Genomic DNA, 15060 nt, shown 5'->3' with positions numbered 1-15060 from the left:
TTTCTTTGGGTCATAGCTCATTATTCCCTTGCTGACTGTTACTATACTGTCACGGATGAATGTGCAGACTGTGTTGCAGGTTCCTCTGTCAGCCTCCTGCAGTGTGTGGCTCTGATCCTTGACTCCTGGCTGAACGATGGACACGGAAGCAAAAAATTGATAGATGTCACTGTTACAATTTTCACACTGGTGGGGAAGGGAGATTAATGGTTATAAATACTGTGTTAGTGGGACATCTGAAATGTGACCGAAGTTTTGGAAATGCTCAGCTGGTCAGGCAGCGTGTGTACAGAGAGAAGCAATGGATGTCTGTTGCAGATTTTCTGCAGAATCTGCCTGGTAGCTTACAAGTGTTAATATAGATGTTCTTTCTTTGGTGTACATTTGTGCAGTCCTCTGCTGATATTGGTTCTTCCACTGTTGTCCAAGTTTTAATTACTGATCAGTGTAAAATTACGGCAAAGGAATGTTTGTTTAGATAGATTTGTGCATGCTTGCCTTCCGCATGTCTGAATTCCACTCTCCTCAATTAATCATCTTTATTAATACTTAAAATTTTTCCACTCTGGGATCCTCACTGCCACCCTAAAATAACCGGAACTGTACTTGGTAAATAGATGCTATAAGTGGCAAGGTCCGGGAGAATGTTGTAGAGCAGCGATACGAGTACACAGTTCTCTGAAAGTGGTGATCCAGGTAAATTGCTTTATCATTGTCATGTGTACTGAGGTACAGTGAAAAAACTATAGTGCATACAGATCAATTCATTACAGTAGTGCACTGAGATAGTACGAGGGAAAAGCAATTACAGAATACAAAATAAAGTAGTTATAAGAGAGTAGGCAGATGCTGGAAATCTTGAGCAACACACACAAATGCTGGATGAACTCAGCAAGTCAGGCAACATCTATGGAGAGGAATAAACAGGCAAAGTTTCAGACAGAGACTCTTCATCAGAAATGGAAAAGAAGGGGGTAAAAGCTAGAATAATGAGGGGGAGGAGTACAAGGGGATAGGTGAGACCAAATGAGGGAGGTGGAGCACGAGGAGTAAGTAGGAAGCCAGGAGGTGATGGCGGAGCGAAGGGGCTGAAGAAGAAGGAATCTTAGTTGCATGTTGCACAGAATGAAGTGTTGCAGTTACAGAGAAAGTGGAGTGCAGATCAACATAAGCTGTAAGATTATAACTAGGTACTGTAGATCTGAGATCAAGAGTCCAGCTTACTGTGCAAGGATACCACTCAATAGTTTTATAACAGCGGGGTAGAAATTGTCCTTGAGCCTGGTAGTATGTGCTCTTGGTCTTTTGAATCTTTTGCCTGATGGAGGGGGTGGAAAAAGAGTGTGTCCGGAGTGGGTGGGGTCTTTGATCACGTTGGTTGCTTTACCGAGGCAGCGAGAAGTGTAGACAGAGTTCATAGAGGGGAGGCTGGTTCCTGTGATGTACTGAGCTGTACTCACAACTCCTTGTGATCACGGGCAGAACAGTTGCTGTAGCACATTGTGATGCATCTGGAAGGGATGCTTTCTGTAGTGCAAGGACGGGGTACAAAAGGAGATGTTTAGCACAGGGGCCTCCATCAGTCAGAGCTTTCAGTACTGGAGTTGGGATGTTATTGTAGTTGTACACAATATTGGTGAGGTCACATTTGGAGAAGTGTGTGGTCCTGGTCACCCTGCTAGAGGTAAATGCAATCCTAATGTTCACAATGCACTTGGATAGGTCTATGGAGGGGAACTGTTTAGAGTAGGTGTTCCTAACCTGGGGTCCAAGGACCCCTCGGTTAATGATAAGGCTCCATGGCACAAAAATCAGGCTGGGATGATTTGCTGAGATGTGCTGAGAGCTGTGTCCACAACTCGAGTTTCTTGTGATCATGTGCAGAGCAATTGCCATACAAAGTTGTGATGTATCCCAATAAAAACACAAAATGCTGGCAGAACTCAGCAGGCCAGGCAGCATCTATGGGAGGAGGTAGTGATGACGCTTTGGGCCGAAACCCTTCATCAGGCTGCTTTCTACAACTCAACAATAAAAGGTATATAAAGATTAGCTTTATTTGTCCGGTGAAATTATTTATTTGCATTATCAATCAACACAGTCTGAGGATGTGCTCAGGTACAGGCCACAAGTGTCCCTGTGCTCCCAGCACCAACATAGCATGACCACAGTTTTGTAGCCCTAACCCATACACTGTGTCTCGGGAATGTGGGGGGAAACTAGATCACCCAGGGAGAACGTAGATGGTGGGAATTGAACCTCGATTGCTGGAGCGGTAACGTGTTACGCTAACCACTGTGCTGCCGTGCTGTTCTGTGATGGGCGTTATCTTAATGATTTTAACCAATATTGGGGGCACCAACAACCATGTCAGCACTGAGCATTCACTATTAGCCGTGAGCAACACTCTGTATTGGTGGAGGTAGTTGTCTCTGTGATCACCAAGACAAGGCTATTCTCACCTATTAGTTCCTGGATATAGAACAAAGAAATCTCCAGCACATTACAGACCCTTCAGCCCACAACATTGTGCCGACTGTGTAACCTACTCTAGAAACTTCCCAGAATTTCCCTACTGCATAGCCCTCTATTTTTCTAAGCTCCATGTAATAGAGTCTCTGATAAGGCTCTATTATATCTGCCTCTACACCGTCGCTAGCGGTGCATTCCACACACCCACCACTCTGTGTTAAAAAACTTACCCCTGACATCCTCTCTGTACCTACTTCCAAGCACCTTAAACCTGTGCCCCCTCATGTTAGCCATTTCAGTCCTGAGAAAAAGCCTCTGGATATCCACATGATCGATGTCTTTCATTGTCTTATACACCTCTATCCGGTCACCTCTTATCTTCTGTCGCTCCAAGGAGAAAAGGCCAAGTTCACTCAACCTATCCTTGTAAATCTCCGCTGCACTCTCTCTATAGTATCCACATCTTTCCTGTAGTGAGGTGACCAGAACTGAGCACGGTACTCCAGGTATTGGACCTGCCCATTGGCAGAACACCATGTTCAAAGTTATCAGCCAGTTGTGGTCTTTTTCACCACCACATCTGAACTTCTGTGTCGTCCATACAAGCCACGCAATCCTCTTTCTTGTCTGCAACGGTGACTGAACCTCCTTCGCTTCAGGCGGTGTTTTGGGGACAGTGATAAATGAGTGAGTTAATTATCATCCTCCGAGGAGATGGCTTGGTCTCTGTTTTGCACACCCTTCTCCGGTGCTGTACAACTCTACAAAGATTCAGAGCAATGAAACACACACTAATTGATGAGACTGCTTTGTAAAAGTTCTCGTGATCTGTATGGAGATAAGTCAAGTTCATGATCTGGGTAACCTTTTGGATAGGGTGAAGGAACACAATCTTTTCCCAAGGGAAAGGAAATCAAAAACTAGAGGGTGTGTGTTGAAGGTGAGAGGGCGGAGATGTACAAAGAACCTGATGGGCGACGTCTTTGTACAGAGAGTGGTGTGTATTTACAAGTTTCAGAGGGACATTGGCTAAATATGGGCAAGTGAACCGGCTTAGTTGGACACCATGGTCAGCACAGACAAGTTGGGCCGAAGAGCCTGTTTGCATGTTGTATCATTCTGTGATTCTCTGTATGACTATTCTGCAGCCCATTGACCTTATGGAAAATCTGGTTACCCTGCTGCAGGCAGGATGTGATGTGATGAGGAAGAGTCCAAGGACATTCACCAAGGTGTTGTCTGGAATGGAAGGCTGTAGGTATATGGAGAGGTTAGATATGCTGGATTTGGTAAATTGATTTTATTTATTGTCATGTGTACTGAGGTAGAGTGAATAACTTTGTTATGCATGCCATCCTCACAGATCATTTCATTCCAACGGTGTATTGAAGTAGTACAAGGGAAAACAATAGAATGCAGAATGAAGTGTCCCAGTTGCGGAGAAAGTGCAGTGCAGGTAGGCAATAAGATAGAAGGTCATAATGAGGTAGAATCCCCTATCATACTAGGGGACCATTCAATAGTCTTAGATGCAGTGGGATAGAGTTGTCCTTGAGTCATGCTTTTAGGCTTTTGTATCTCCTGCCTAATGGGAGGTGTGAGAAGAGAGAATGTCTGGGGTAGATGGGGATCTTTGATTGTGTTGGCTGCTCTCTTGAGGTAGTGAGATGTGTAGACAGCGTCCATGGCTGGGAGGCTGGTTTCTGTGTTGTGATGAGCTGTGTTCACAACTCCCTGCAGTTTCTTGTGGTCTCGGGCAGAGCAGTCACCGTACCAAGCTGTGAAACATCCGGATAGAACGCTTTCTATTGTGCTTCAGTGAAAATCGGTGAGGGTCCATGGGGATGTGCTGAACTTCTGAGCAAGCAGAGGTGTTGGTGAATTTTCTTTGCCATAGTATCTATATAATTGGAGCAGGACAGGCTGTTGATGGTGTTCAGACCTAGACCCTTGAAGGTCTCAACCTTCTTGATCCCAGCAGAGCTAATGTAAGCAGAAGGTTGTTTATTCTTGAGATTGAAGAATGCATTTGTAATGGTTTATAAGTTTTTGAGGGGCACAGATAAGGTGGATGGTCAGAATCTTAGCATCAGGTTAGGAGAGATTTAAGATGAGAGAGGAGAAATTGAGGAGGTATTTAAAAAGAGCCTAATCAACATTTAAATAGCACCAGTGATCCGACTTCCAGAATCTCCCGAGGTAGGGGAATTCTAGAGATCCAACATAAGTACTGCAGATTGGCATACTTGCCTTCATTCGGGAACAAAGTTAGGAGGTCACGTTGCGGCTGTACAAAGCTTTGCTTGGGTCACATTTGGAGTATTGGTTGCAGTTCTCGTCAGCCCTCTACAGGACGGATGTGGAGACTTTGGAAAGGGTGCAGAAGTTCATCAGGACATTTGAATTGCAGTGTTAACTGGAAGGAAAGGTTGGACAAACTTTTGTTTTCTGTTCAAATGCAGAGGCTGGGGGCAGACTTGAGAGGAGTGGATAGGCTAGACAGCCAGCGTCCTTCTCCCAGCTTAGAAAGTGGCCACAAATACTAAAAGTCATTGGTTTAAGGCAAGAGCGATAAGCTTGAAGGCGATTTGCATGGTACCACCTTATCGACCTTTGTAGCCACTTTCAGGAAACTATGGTCTCAAAGTTTCTCTGTTCATCAGCATTCCTCAGTGCCCTACGATTTGCTGTATATGCCCTACCCCAGTCTGACTGCTGAAAAAGTACCACCTCATACTGCCAGGATGAAATGCCACATCCCAATGATAGTTGGTTCTCTGTTATTCGAGTGTCTCCCCTTTGATCTTAAATATTTACCTAGGCCATATGTGTGTGAAAAACAGAAATGCTCTAAATACCTGATGTATATGGAATGGTTTACAGCTTGTATTCATTGGGGAGTGGGTTGGTTATAGGAGGGCCAGCATTAAATTTATTTTGACCTGAATATGTCTATAATGTTTTTATCATTGTATTGGCTAGATCACTGAGCCTGTGAGATATTTTAGTATCATTTTGGTTTTACTCTCCTCCCATCCAGTAGGTGCTACAGGAGCCTCTGCTCCTGTCCAGCAGGCACAGGAAGAGCTTCTTCCCTGAGGCTGTGACCCTGCTGAACCTCACATTGCAGCACTAAGCAGTACTTTTATATTTGTGTGCTGTAGCACTTACTTTTTATTCACAGTTATTTTGTAAATAACACTATTCTTTGCATTTCTGGTTAGATGCTGACTGCATTTCACTGGCTTTGTGTCTGTACTCGGCACAATGACAATATAGTTGAATCTAATCTAATCTAAAGATTGGGCATAGTAAGATGCTGAAGACTGTGCTATTTCAGGCAGGCGATAAGATTTATTTTCGCTCTTTGTTGAACAGATCTCTTGGCTGTGAATGTTTCTATTTCCTTTACTCGTTGTTGCTTGCTCCTCTTGCTGGCTGTTGTCTAGCTCTTGCTCCTTCAGACTGGTGAACAGTGCCACACCACAGCAGTTCATGTAATCTGTCATTCTCACCTGATCAGGAGAATTGGCCTGTTAGTGCCCCTTGGGATAGCCAGGGTAATTTTCCCTTTGAATAGCAATCTCCTTTGAAAGTTCTTCTGAAATCTGCTCTCTTGTCTCTGATTCTCTTCTTTTCCTACCTCTCTTCCTCTGCTCCACCTTTCACCTCTCTCGTGACCTTTTCTTCCCTCTATCTCATCACTTTTTTCTCTACAGACTCGTTCTCTCTTCATGCTCCTTTTCTTCTCTTTTCTGTATTGACATTTATCATTCTGTCTGTCTGTCTCTCTCCCCCCTCTCTCCCCCCTCTCTCTCCCCCCCTCTCTCTCTCCCCCTCTCTCTCCCCCCTCTCTCTCCCCCTCTCTCTCCCCCTCTCTCTCTCTCGCCCCTCTCTCCCCCTCTGTCCCCCTCTCTCTCCCCCCCTCCCCCTCTCTCTCCCCTCTCTCTCCCCTCTCTCTCCCCCCCTCTCTCGCCCCTCTCTCTCCTCCCTCCCCCTCTCTCCCCCTCTCCCTCCCCCCTCTCTCCCCCTCTCCCCTCCCCCTCTCTCTCCCCTCCCCCTCTCTCTCCCCTCCCCCTCTCTCTCCCCTCTCTCCCTCTCTCTCCCCCCCCCACTCTCTCACTCTCCTCTCATCCTGCTTCCACCTCCACTGTGTGCGCTTTCACACTCTTTAACTGCTTTTCTTTCTCTTCAGTTGCGGAATCTGAGATTGGAGCAGGAACAAGAGAAAAACAGGATCCTTTCTGAGGCCCTGCAGACTCTGGCCTGTGAACACCATGAACTGGAGCAGTCCGTAGTCAAAGGGTCACCGCCACACAGTGTATTGAGTGATGACGAGTTCTATGATGCTCTTTCAGGTGAGTCAGTGTTGCAATTAATGTCATCCAGTTATACAGCATAGAGACAGGCTCATGACCATGGAGCTGAGTCCCACAAGCCTCAGCCTTTCCTGTCCATGTTCCTCTCTAAATGTCTTAAACATAGTATTAGTACCCACCTCTGACAGTTTGTTCCATATATGCATCAGCCTTTGTGTGTAAAAGGTTCCCATCAGGTCTCCTTTAAATCTCTCTCCCCCACTTTACCATCTTACATTACCCCATCTTACCCTTTTAGATTACTCACCTTACCCTTTTAGATTACCCACCTTACCATTTTAGATTACCCACCTTATCCTCTTAGATTACCCACCTTACCATCTTGGATTTCTCCACTGGAGGAAAGGGTTGAAAATCCAACCATTCTATGCCCTGCAGGATTTAATGGGCCTCAATAAGGTCACCCCTCGGTATCTGCCACTCCAGAGAAAACAACCCTAGTTTCTGGCTCACTCTGATGAACCTGTTAATAATTAAACTAATTAAGCTCCATGTAAAGTGTAGTATGGAGTTTTGGTGAGGATTTTAAATTCTGCGTAGTCTGGCTTTAAGTGATTTTCTTTATGTTGAATCATTACAAATTTGTGCAATTTACTAATTACCATTGGACCCAGACCCTGCGGTAGGTCAGTCTGCTGTCAGGAGGACAAAGAAGATAGTTGGGCAATGAATGCAGTATTCACTTGCACTTGTAATGGCTATCAGCTTATGCAGTTGTACATAAAGGATGGTGTAAATCAAATCCCACAGGAGTAAGGTAACTGTTCATTTGCTGGTGAATCCTGAATGTGTAACCAGACGTGTGATTGTACAGATGTAATGCTCAAGCTCTATAAATGGGAAGAAAGTTACGTCTTTTTGTGTCTATTAAAACAATGTTGGGTGTGAAAGATTGTCAATGTCCCACAGCTGAGGGTCTGGAGTGTAGGTGAGATGATTAGGTCACTTTCTTTAGAGACGAGATATTGAGATATTGAGAGGGATCTGATCAGGCAGTGTGAGGTTGAGATATTATGATGAATTAAACTGGTTAAAAGTAATTTCTGTTGATCTGGGAGGTGGTAGTAAGAGAGCATACAAGAGACGTACTGAGGTGTGAAGATGCGAAAGAGCTTGCAGATGCTGGAAATCTGAAGTGACACACAAACTGCGGGAGGAACTCAGTGGGTTGGGCGGCATCTTTGAAGGGAAGTGGATGTTTCAGGTTGAGACCCTTCATCAGAACTGGAAAGAAATAGGGGAGATATTCCACCTTCATCATTTCCAGTCTGACTGCATGAAGATTGATTACTCTCATTTCTGGTCACCCTTGTAATAAGTAAAAGAATGGCCCCAACCACCCCAATAACTTTCCTCTTCCCAACCCTTTCCACCTGCCCATCACCCACACACCCCTTTCTCCAGTTCCCTTCCTCACCTCCTTCCCTTTATTCCATGCTCCACTGTCCCCTCCTATCAAATTCCATCTTCAACACTTTGCCACTTCCACCTATCACCTCCTAGCTTCTTGCGTCGTACCCACTCTTTCCTTCCTCACCTGCCTATCACCCCGCCCTCATCTGAATCCCTACCTATCACTTGCCAGCTCTTGCTTCCCACCTTCTTGCCAACTTTTTATGTCAACTCTCCCTCTTTTTTCTAGTCTCAAGGAAGAGTCTTCACCTAAAATGTCATCTGTCCATTTCCCTCCACTGTTGCTGTCTGATCTGCTGAGTTCATCAAGTGTTTTGTGTGTTACTAAGGTCTGAAGTATCTTTATATTTGTCGGAAAAATCCCCATGTGTTTGCCAGGGTAAAATGATAAATCGTTTGGAAAAGAAATGGAAAAATTGGTGGTGTTGATAGTTGGAGGATATGGGAGGACAATAAGATGGGTAAACTGATAGCAGGTGCAACTTAATCCTTCGTGAACACGAGATAATGCACATCAGGAGGATTGATAAGGGTAGGTCATCGTATAGAATGAATGGTAGAACCTTAGTGAGTATTGAGGAACAGAGGGACCTTGATAGACAATTCCAGGGATCCCAGAAGGTAGCAGCATAGTTCAAAGTAAATTTATTATCAAAGTACATATTTGTCACCATATACAACTCTGAGATTCATTTTCTTGCAGGCATATTCAATAAATCCATATTAGAATAATAACTATAATAGAATCAATGAAAGACTGCACCAACTCGGGCATTCAACTAGTGGGCAAACAGTGCAAATACAAGAAATAAATAATAATAATAAATAAATAAGCAATGAATGTCAAAAATATGAGACGAAGAGTCCTTGAAAGTGAGCCCATACTTGTGGGAGCAAGTGAAGTTGAGTGAAGTTATCCCCTTTGGTCGAGGGCTAGTAACTCTTCCTGAACCTGGTAGTTTGAGTCTTGAGGCTCCTGTGCCGCCACCTTGATGGCAGAAGTGAGAGGTGAGCATGACTGGGTGTTGGGAATCCCTGCCTTCCTGCAACAACACCTTGTGCTCAGTGGTGAGGAGGGCTTTACCCATGATGGACTGGGCTGTGGCCAGTATATGTAGGTAAAGCTGTAAAAAACAGTATACAGGATACTGCCTCCATTAGCCAGGGCACGGAACTCAAAAAGTCAAGTTTATTGGCGTTTGCACAGGTGCAATGAAAAGCTTGCAGCAGCTCACACGCAAATAGCATCAGATAAGCAACTTCGACAGGGGAAAAAAAAACAAACACTAAACATAAATTATACTCAGTTTTTATGTCTGAGCATGAAAAATGTTCATTTACTGCAAAATGATCAAAGTGGTCATAATGTTGCTAAACCGGAGTGATTAGGGTTGTGCTGGTTATTTCAAGAACTGAACAGTTGAAAAGAAGTAGCTGTTCTTGAACCCAGTGGTGTGGGACTTCAGACCCTTGTGCCTCCTGCTGTGAGAGGATGGCATGACCCAGATGGTGGGGGTTTTTGATGATGGATGTTGCCACCTGTAGATACTGCTGATGGTGGGGAGGGATATGTCTGTGGAGTATTGGACAGAGTACACTTCCCTTTGCAGCTTCTTGTGTTTCTGCACATTTAAATTGCAGTACCAAACCAAGATCAATCATATTGGATACTTACAGCAGTATGGCTGCAGATAGTTGAGTGTTTGGTCACAAGCTCAACCTCGAAAAGGAAGCAGAAGCATTCACGAGCCTTCCTTGTGATTGGGTCTGTGCTGAGTCCGGGACAGGGAAGTTAAGTTACTAATGTCGGTTACACCACAGCTGGAGAGGTGTTCACCACTCTGGGATTGAGAAAGACGGTTGCAAAGTGATATTAACAAGGATTAACCACTGAAATAGATCTTGAATTCATAATCCCTGAAGAATTTACAAGGGGCTGCAGGTGATATTGCGTCCTTGTTCAGATTATTAGTGTTGGGGAGTTTTGTTTGAGAACCTCCAGGTGGACTTTGGAGGTTTACAAGTTGAATGTGTAGTTTTCCCGCATACCTGGCTGCTCTTTTTTAAATGGAGCTGAGAGAGATGTGAAATCCTGGCAGCTCTTTGAGGCGCATTTAGAGAGAGTTATTTAAATAGATTAGCATAGATTTTTCCATCAGCAGTGAGTGAGAGCTAATCAGGCTCAGCACTGCCCACAGTCAGTGTGGTCAGTGTCGAGCCGTTGGTGATCACGGAGCGGTCTGCTCTGCAAGTGACCACGGATTCTAATCGCATCGAGGATGTCCTGGGAAGGAATTAAACTCAGTAGTCCTTGCGGGGTGTAGCCGAGAACTGTAAGTTAGAATATCAAATGCAATGTAAGATTTTTTCATAAGGATAGAGGGAAAAGATGAGATTGTGAGACCAAAAGTGAAGTATTTTTCTTTGAAATATCTAGAAGTAAAGATCCGGAAGAGTGAAGTTCCATGCATGCAATAGAGGATTTTTGGGTACTAGAGAGGTGGGTCGTCAGTTGGACTGTCAGTGCCTGGAGAGGTGCGTCGGAAGTTGGAATGTCAGTGTCAGGTGACACTAGTGGGAGAAGGGTAGGTTGTCAGTCAGACTGCTGGTGTCGGAGAGGTGGGTCATCAGTGTCATTGCCCAGTGATGTGGGTCAGCAGAGAGATGGTGCCCAGAGAGGAGGGTTGTCAATCAGACTGTCGGTGTCAGAGAGCTAGTGGATGCAGATACTATAGAGGTGTTTAAAAGACTTAGAGTGTGGGCTAAGTGCAGGCAGAAGGGAATAGGTATCATTCGAAACAATATTGTGAGCTGAAGGGCCTGTTCCTGTGTTGTACTGTTCTATGTTCTATACCTTTAAGACTCTTTTCGCTCAGCTCAAGTCTGTCTTCCCTCTGAGGCTGAAGTAGTTAGGGGATTAACCAATAAATGTTGAAACCTGAGAGATGCCGGGTCACTGAAATTCCCCCCCACCCCTGTCATGTTCCTCTGGGCAGGAGAACGATGTTTTAATGCAAGGCACACCTTGGGTCACATGAAATTTGCATTTCTGAGATGACCCGATGTTTCTTTAAGTTTGGAATGTCAGCTAAATTGCAAAAGTTGCACTGGTAGATTAATTAGCTGTAGATTAGCACAGAGCTTTGCTAAAGTTTATTTTTTTTACTTATTTAGAAATGCAGCACAGTAACTGGCCCCTTTAGCCTATGAGTTCCTGCAAAAAATTGCACCCATGTGACCAATTAACTTACTAACCGGTACATTTGTGGAATTTCGGAAGGAACTGGAGCAGAGGAAAGCCATGCGGTCACGGGGAGAATGTATAAACTCCTTACGGGGTGGGAAGTGAACCCACATTGCTGGCACTGTAAAGCTTCACGCTAACTGCTACACTACCATGCCAAACCTAGGTTTAGATCTTAGATCTCACTGTTGAAGTAGTTAATTATACCAATCTGTACTGTAAACCTGAAACTTTCCGGATCGTGGGAGTTTCGGAATTTAGAATGTCAGGCAGAGTTTTAGCCTTTATTGTAGAGTGTCATAGGGTTGTACAGAATGGAGAAAAATGCTCTTCAGCCCATCTGTGTCCATGCCAACCAGGACGTATATTCAAGCTAATCCCATTTCCCAGCACTTGGTCAATAAGCCTTCAAACCAGGGGTTCCCAACTTGGACTCACGGACACCTCGTTAATGGTAGGAGTCCGTGGCATAAAAGGGTTGGAACCCCTGTTCTAAGCTCTTGTCATCAAGGTACCTGTACTGTCCTTCAATGCATCTACAGTACCTACCTTTACCATTTCTCTGGCAGCTGGTTCCACATCGACTACCCGCTGTGTAAAGACATCTTGCCCCTCAGATCCTTTCATCTTGAACCTGAAAACTATGTCCTTTAGTTTATGATTTCCCAACCCTGGAAAAAGGATGGTTCATCCTATCTATATCCCTCTGATTTTATATAGCTCTACGAGGTCATCCCTCAGTCTCTTGTGCTTCCTTATTATCTGCCTGCACTGCACTTTCCCTACAGCTGTTACACTTTATTCTGCATTCTGTTATTTTACCTTGTTCTCCCTCAATGCACCGTGCGATGATTTAATGTGTATGGACAGTATGCAGGACAAGTTTTTCACTGTATCGCAACACTTGTGATAACAATAAACCAATTTACCATGACAATACTTTTGCTGTATACTATAGGAAACAGCTCTAGGAAACATCACAGAGCTGCTTCTGATCTGCACTGTATGAATAAACATTAATTTATTCATTTACTGTAGGTCAGAGTGGTCTGTTTTTGACACAGTTAAAACATTTAATGAAAGTCTACGCTGGATGCTGACTGTGTGGAGTTTATGTGTTCTCCCTTTGACTATTTTGGTTTCCCCGGGTGCTCTGGTTTCCTCCCATATCCTGAAGATCTGAGGGTAGGTGACTGATGATTGGTCCTTAGTTGTGCGTAGGTGAGTGGTACGATCTGAGCAGAGTTGGTGGGAGTGCGGGGAGAATGAAATGGGATTAGTGTAAATGAGTGGTTGATGGTCAGCACAGAATTGATGGGCTGAAGGGCCTTTTTCTGTGCTGTATCTCTGTGAGAACGAAGGAATTTTAATATTCCAGAACAAGCCTACAATCAATAGAGATGAGCTGTTTTCCTGAACATCATAGTCGTTTAAATGCAGTGGCCCTATCTTCCTGAATCTGCTTACAAGTAGCTGAATAAATCCTTGACAGTGACCAGAGTTAAAAAGGGTAACGGAGCCCTGGAGGAAAGCGAATGCCAATTAATGGCGAGAAGTCTTACGGAACAGAATGCGGAAGGATCAGTTTAGCAAAAATGGTGAATGTTCAGAATGAGGAGACACTGTACACCGTGCACATTTATCAGCCTGCATCCTACTTCTGAACAAGTCAACAGCTGTCCCCTCCTCACTCCGTGCCCTTCCTTTTATCCTACAGCAGGTCTCCCTGCTTAACGAGCATTCACTTCGTGAATTGTTGCTCCAGCAAAAGGTTTTATTTATGTTATTCTGTCGCTTAATGTACTGCAGATAAGGATGCATTTGGAGCAGATCTCTGAAAAATTCAATCGCATGTAACAGTCTTTTTCATTGGGGTAAAGAGAAGGTGAAATAAACTAACTTCTAAGATGGGGGAAAATCTTCCATCCGACATTAGTTAGGTGAGTGATTTGCAAGGCCTAGCTTGTGTGTTTCAGCTCGAGACAATGGCTTTTGATATACTGCATCTTTACTAGCAGAGGAATAACCAGCTCCTGGCCCATCACCCATGGCAGCTATTGTTCTTGGTAAAGGTTTAGGGCTAATGGTGTCTCCTCTACAACTCTTTGCATGCTGAGGGATTCTATAGGACCCTAATCCTTTGTTACCCTAATGGTATATGACCCTCCCCATCCAGGATATGCCCTCTTCTTATTACTACCATCAGAGAGGAGGTATAGAAGCCTGAAGACCTACACTCAACGGTACAGGAACAGCTTCTTCCTTCCACAGTTAAGTCTCTGAACAGCCCATGAATCCATGAATACAACCTCGTTATTCCTTTCTTTTTGCACTTTATTTTTGTAATGTATAGTTTTATTGCTGGTGCAAAACAACAAATTCCACATCATGTAAGTGAATGCTAATAATTCTGATTCTGAGAGAGGGTTATTGAGGTGGGGTTAGATGGGGTAGCTCCAGAACAGGGACTGTGACTTATTTAAAATAGCTTCAAGGGCAAATTGAGGAGTGAATTTAAACTCTGGCGTATTATTTGTTACATGCAGCGGAAAGCTTTCGTTTGATCACTGCATTCGTAGGTACATCGAGGTAGGGAAAAGGAAATAGAATGCAGAACATGTTAATGTGAGGCTCTGCGGACGCTGGAAATCCAGAGCAACATGGACAAAATGCTGGAGGAACTCAGCAGGTCAGGCAGCAGCTATGGAGGGAAATGGCCCTTCAACAGTCCTGATGAAGGGTCTCGGAATGAAGCACTGACTGTCCATTTCCCTTCGTAGATGCTGAGTTCCCCCAGCATCAGAGTGCTGCTGAATATGGTGTTACAGTTCCAGAGTAAGTGGAGTGCAGGTAGGCAAAGTGCAAAGGTCACAATGCATCTTTTGTTCTGTCATTCAGTTAGATTTTAGTTGATTGTCTGAACTTCGGCTGTCTTGGTTCTACAGCTTTTGTTTCCCAACAGAATCAGTTTCTTGCTTCTTAAGTTCTGATTCCTTTCAGCTCAGCTTCCACGCTCTTATCCCCAGAACCTGTTTGTCTGATGGAGTCCCTTGGCATAGAAGGCACTGACTGGAGGTTGGGAGGGGGCAAAGACTGCCCAGGAAGGAAAGGGTCTTTGACTTTGTAGACTGCTTTCCCAAGGCATCGGGTAGTGTTGAGAGAGTTGGAGGCTGGTTTGTGTGATGAGCTGAGCTATGTCCACAACTCTGACTCTGCAAGAATTTGCGGAGCAGGATCAGGTTTTTAATCACTGATATAATGGCGTGAAATGTGTTGTTTTGTGGGAGCAGTACAGTGTGGGACATAAAAAGTTAATATAAATTGCAATTAGAAATAAAATAAATAGTGTAAAAAAAAGGAAGTGACATAGTGTTCACAGTTTATACAGAAATCTGATGGCAGAGGGGGAAAAAGCTATAACTAAAATGTTGAGTGTGGGTCTTCAGGCTCCCAAACCTCCTCCCTCATGGTAGTAATGAAAAGTGGTCGTGTCCCGCATGGCGAGGGTCCTTTACGATGGATGCTGCCTTCTCAAAGCACCACCTTTTGGAG

The 15060-nt window shown here is 44.4% G+C and overlaps 1 protein-coding gene across 4 annotated transcripts in view; it reads left to right on the top strand.

Annotated features, from left to right (window-relative positions):
- osbpl1a (oxysterol binding protein-like 1A) overlaps window positions 1–15060 on the top strand; it is a 257078-nt gene that overhangs the window by 153551 nt on the left and 88467 nt on the right. For all 4 annotated transcript variants that reach the window (XM_073045588.1, XM_073045581.1, XM_073045597.1 and 1 more), the window contains one exon: window positions 6668–6830. In XM_073045588.1, coding sequence (XP_072901689.1) covers window positions 6668–6830 — 163 coding nt within the window. The remainder of the gene's footprint in view (window positions 1–6667; window positions 6831–15060) is intronic.

This window comes from Hemitrygon akajei, chromosome 1, assembly GCF_048418815.1.
Source record: "Hemitrygon akajei chromosome 1, sHemAka1.3, whole genome shotgun sequence".
Lineage (NCBI taxonomy): Eukaryota > Metazoa > Chordata > Chondrichthyes > Myliobatiformes > Dasyatidae > Hemitrygon > Hemitrygon akajei.
Note: the sequence above shows the minus strand (reverse complement) of the source record. Positions and strands in the feature narration are given on the sequence as shown.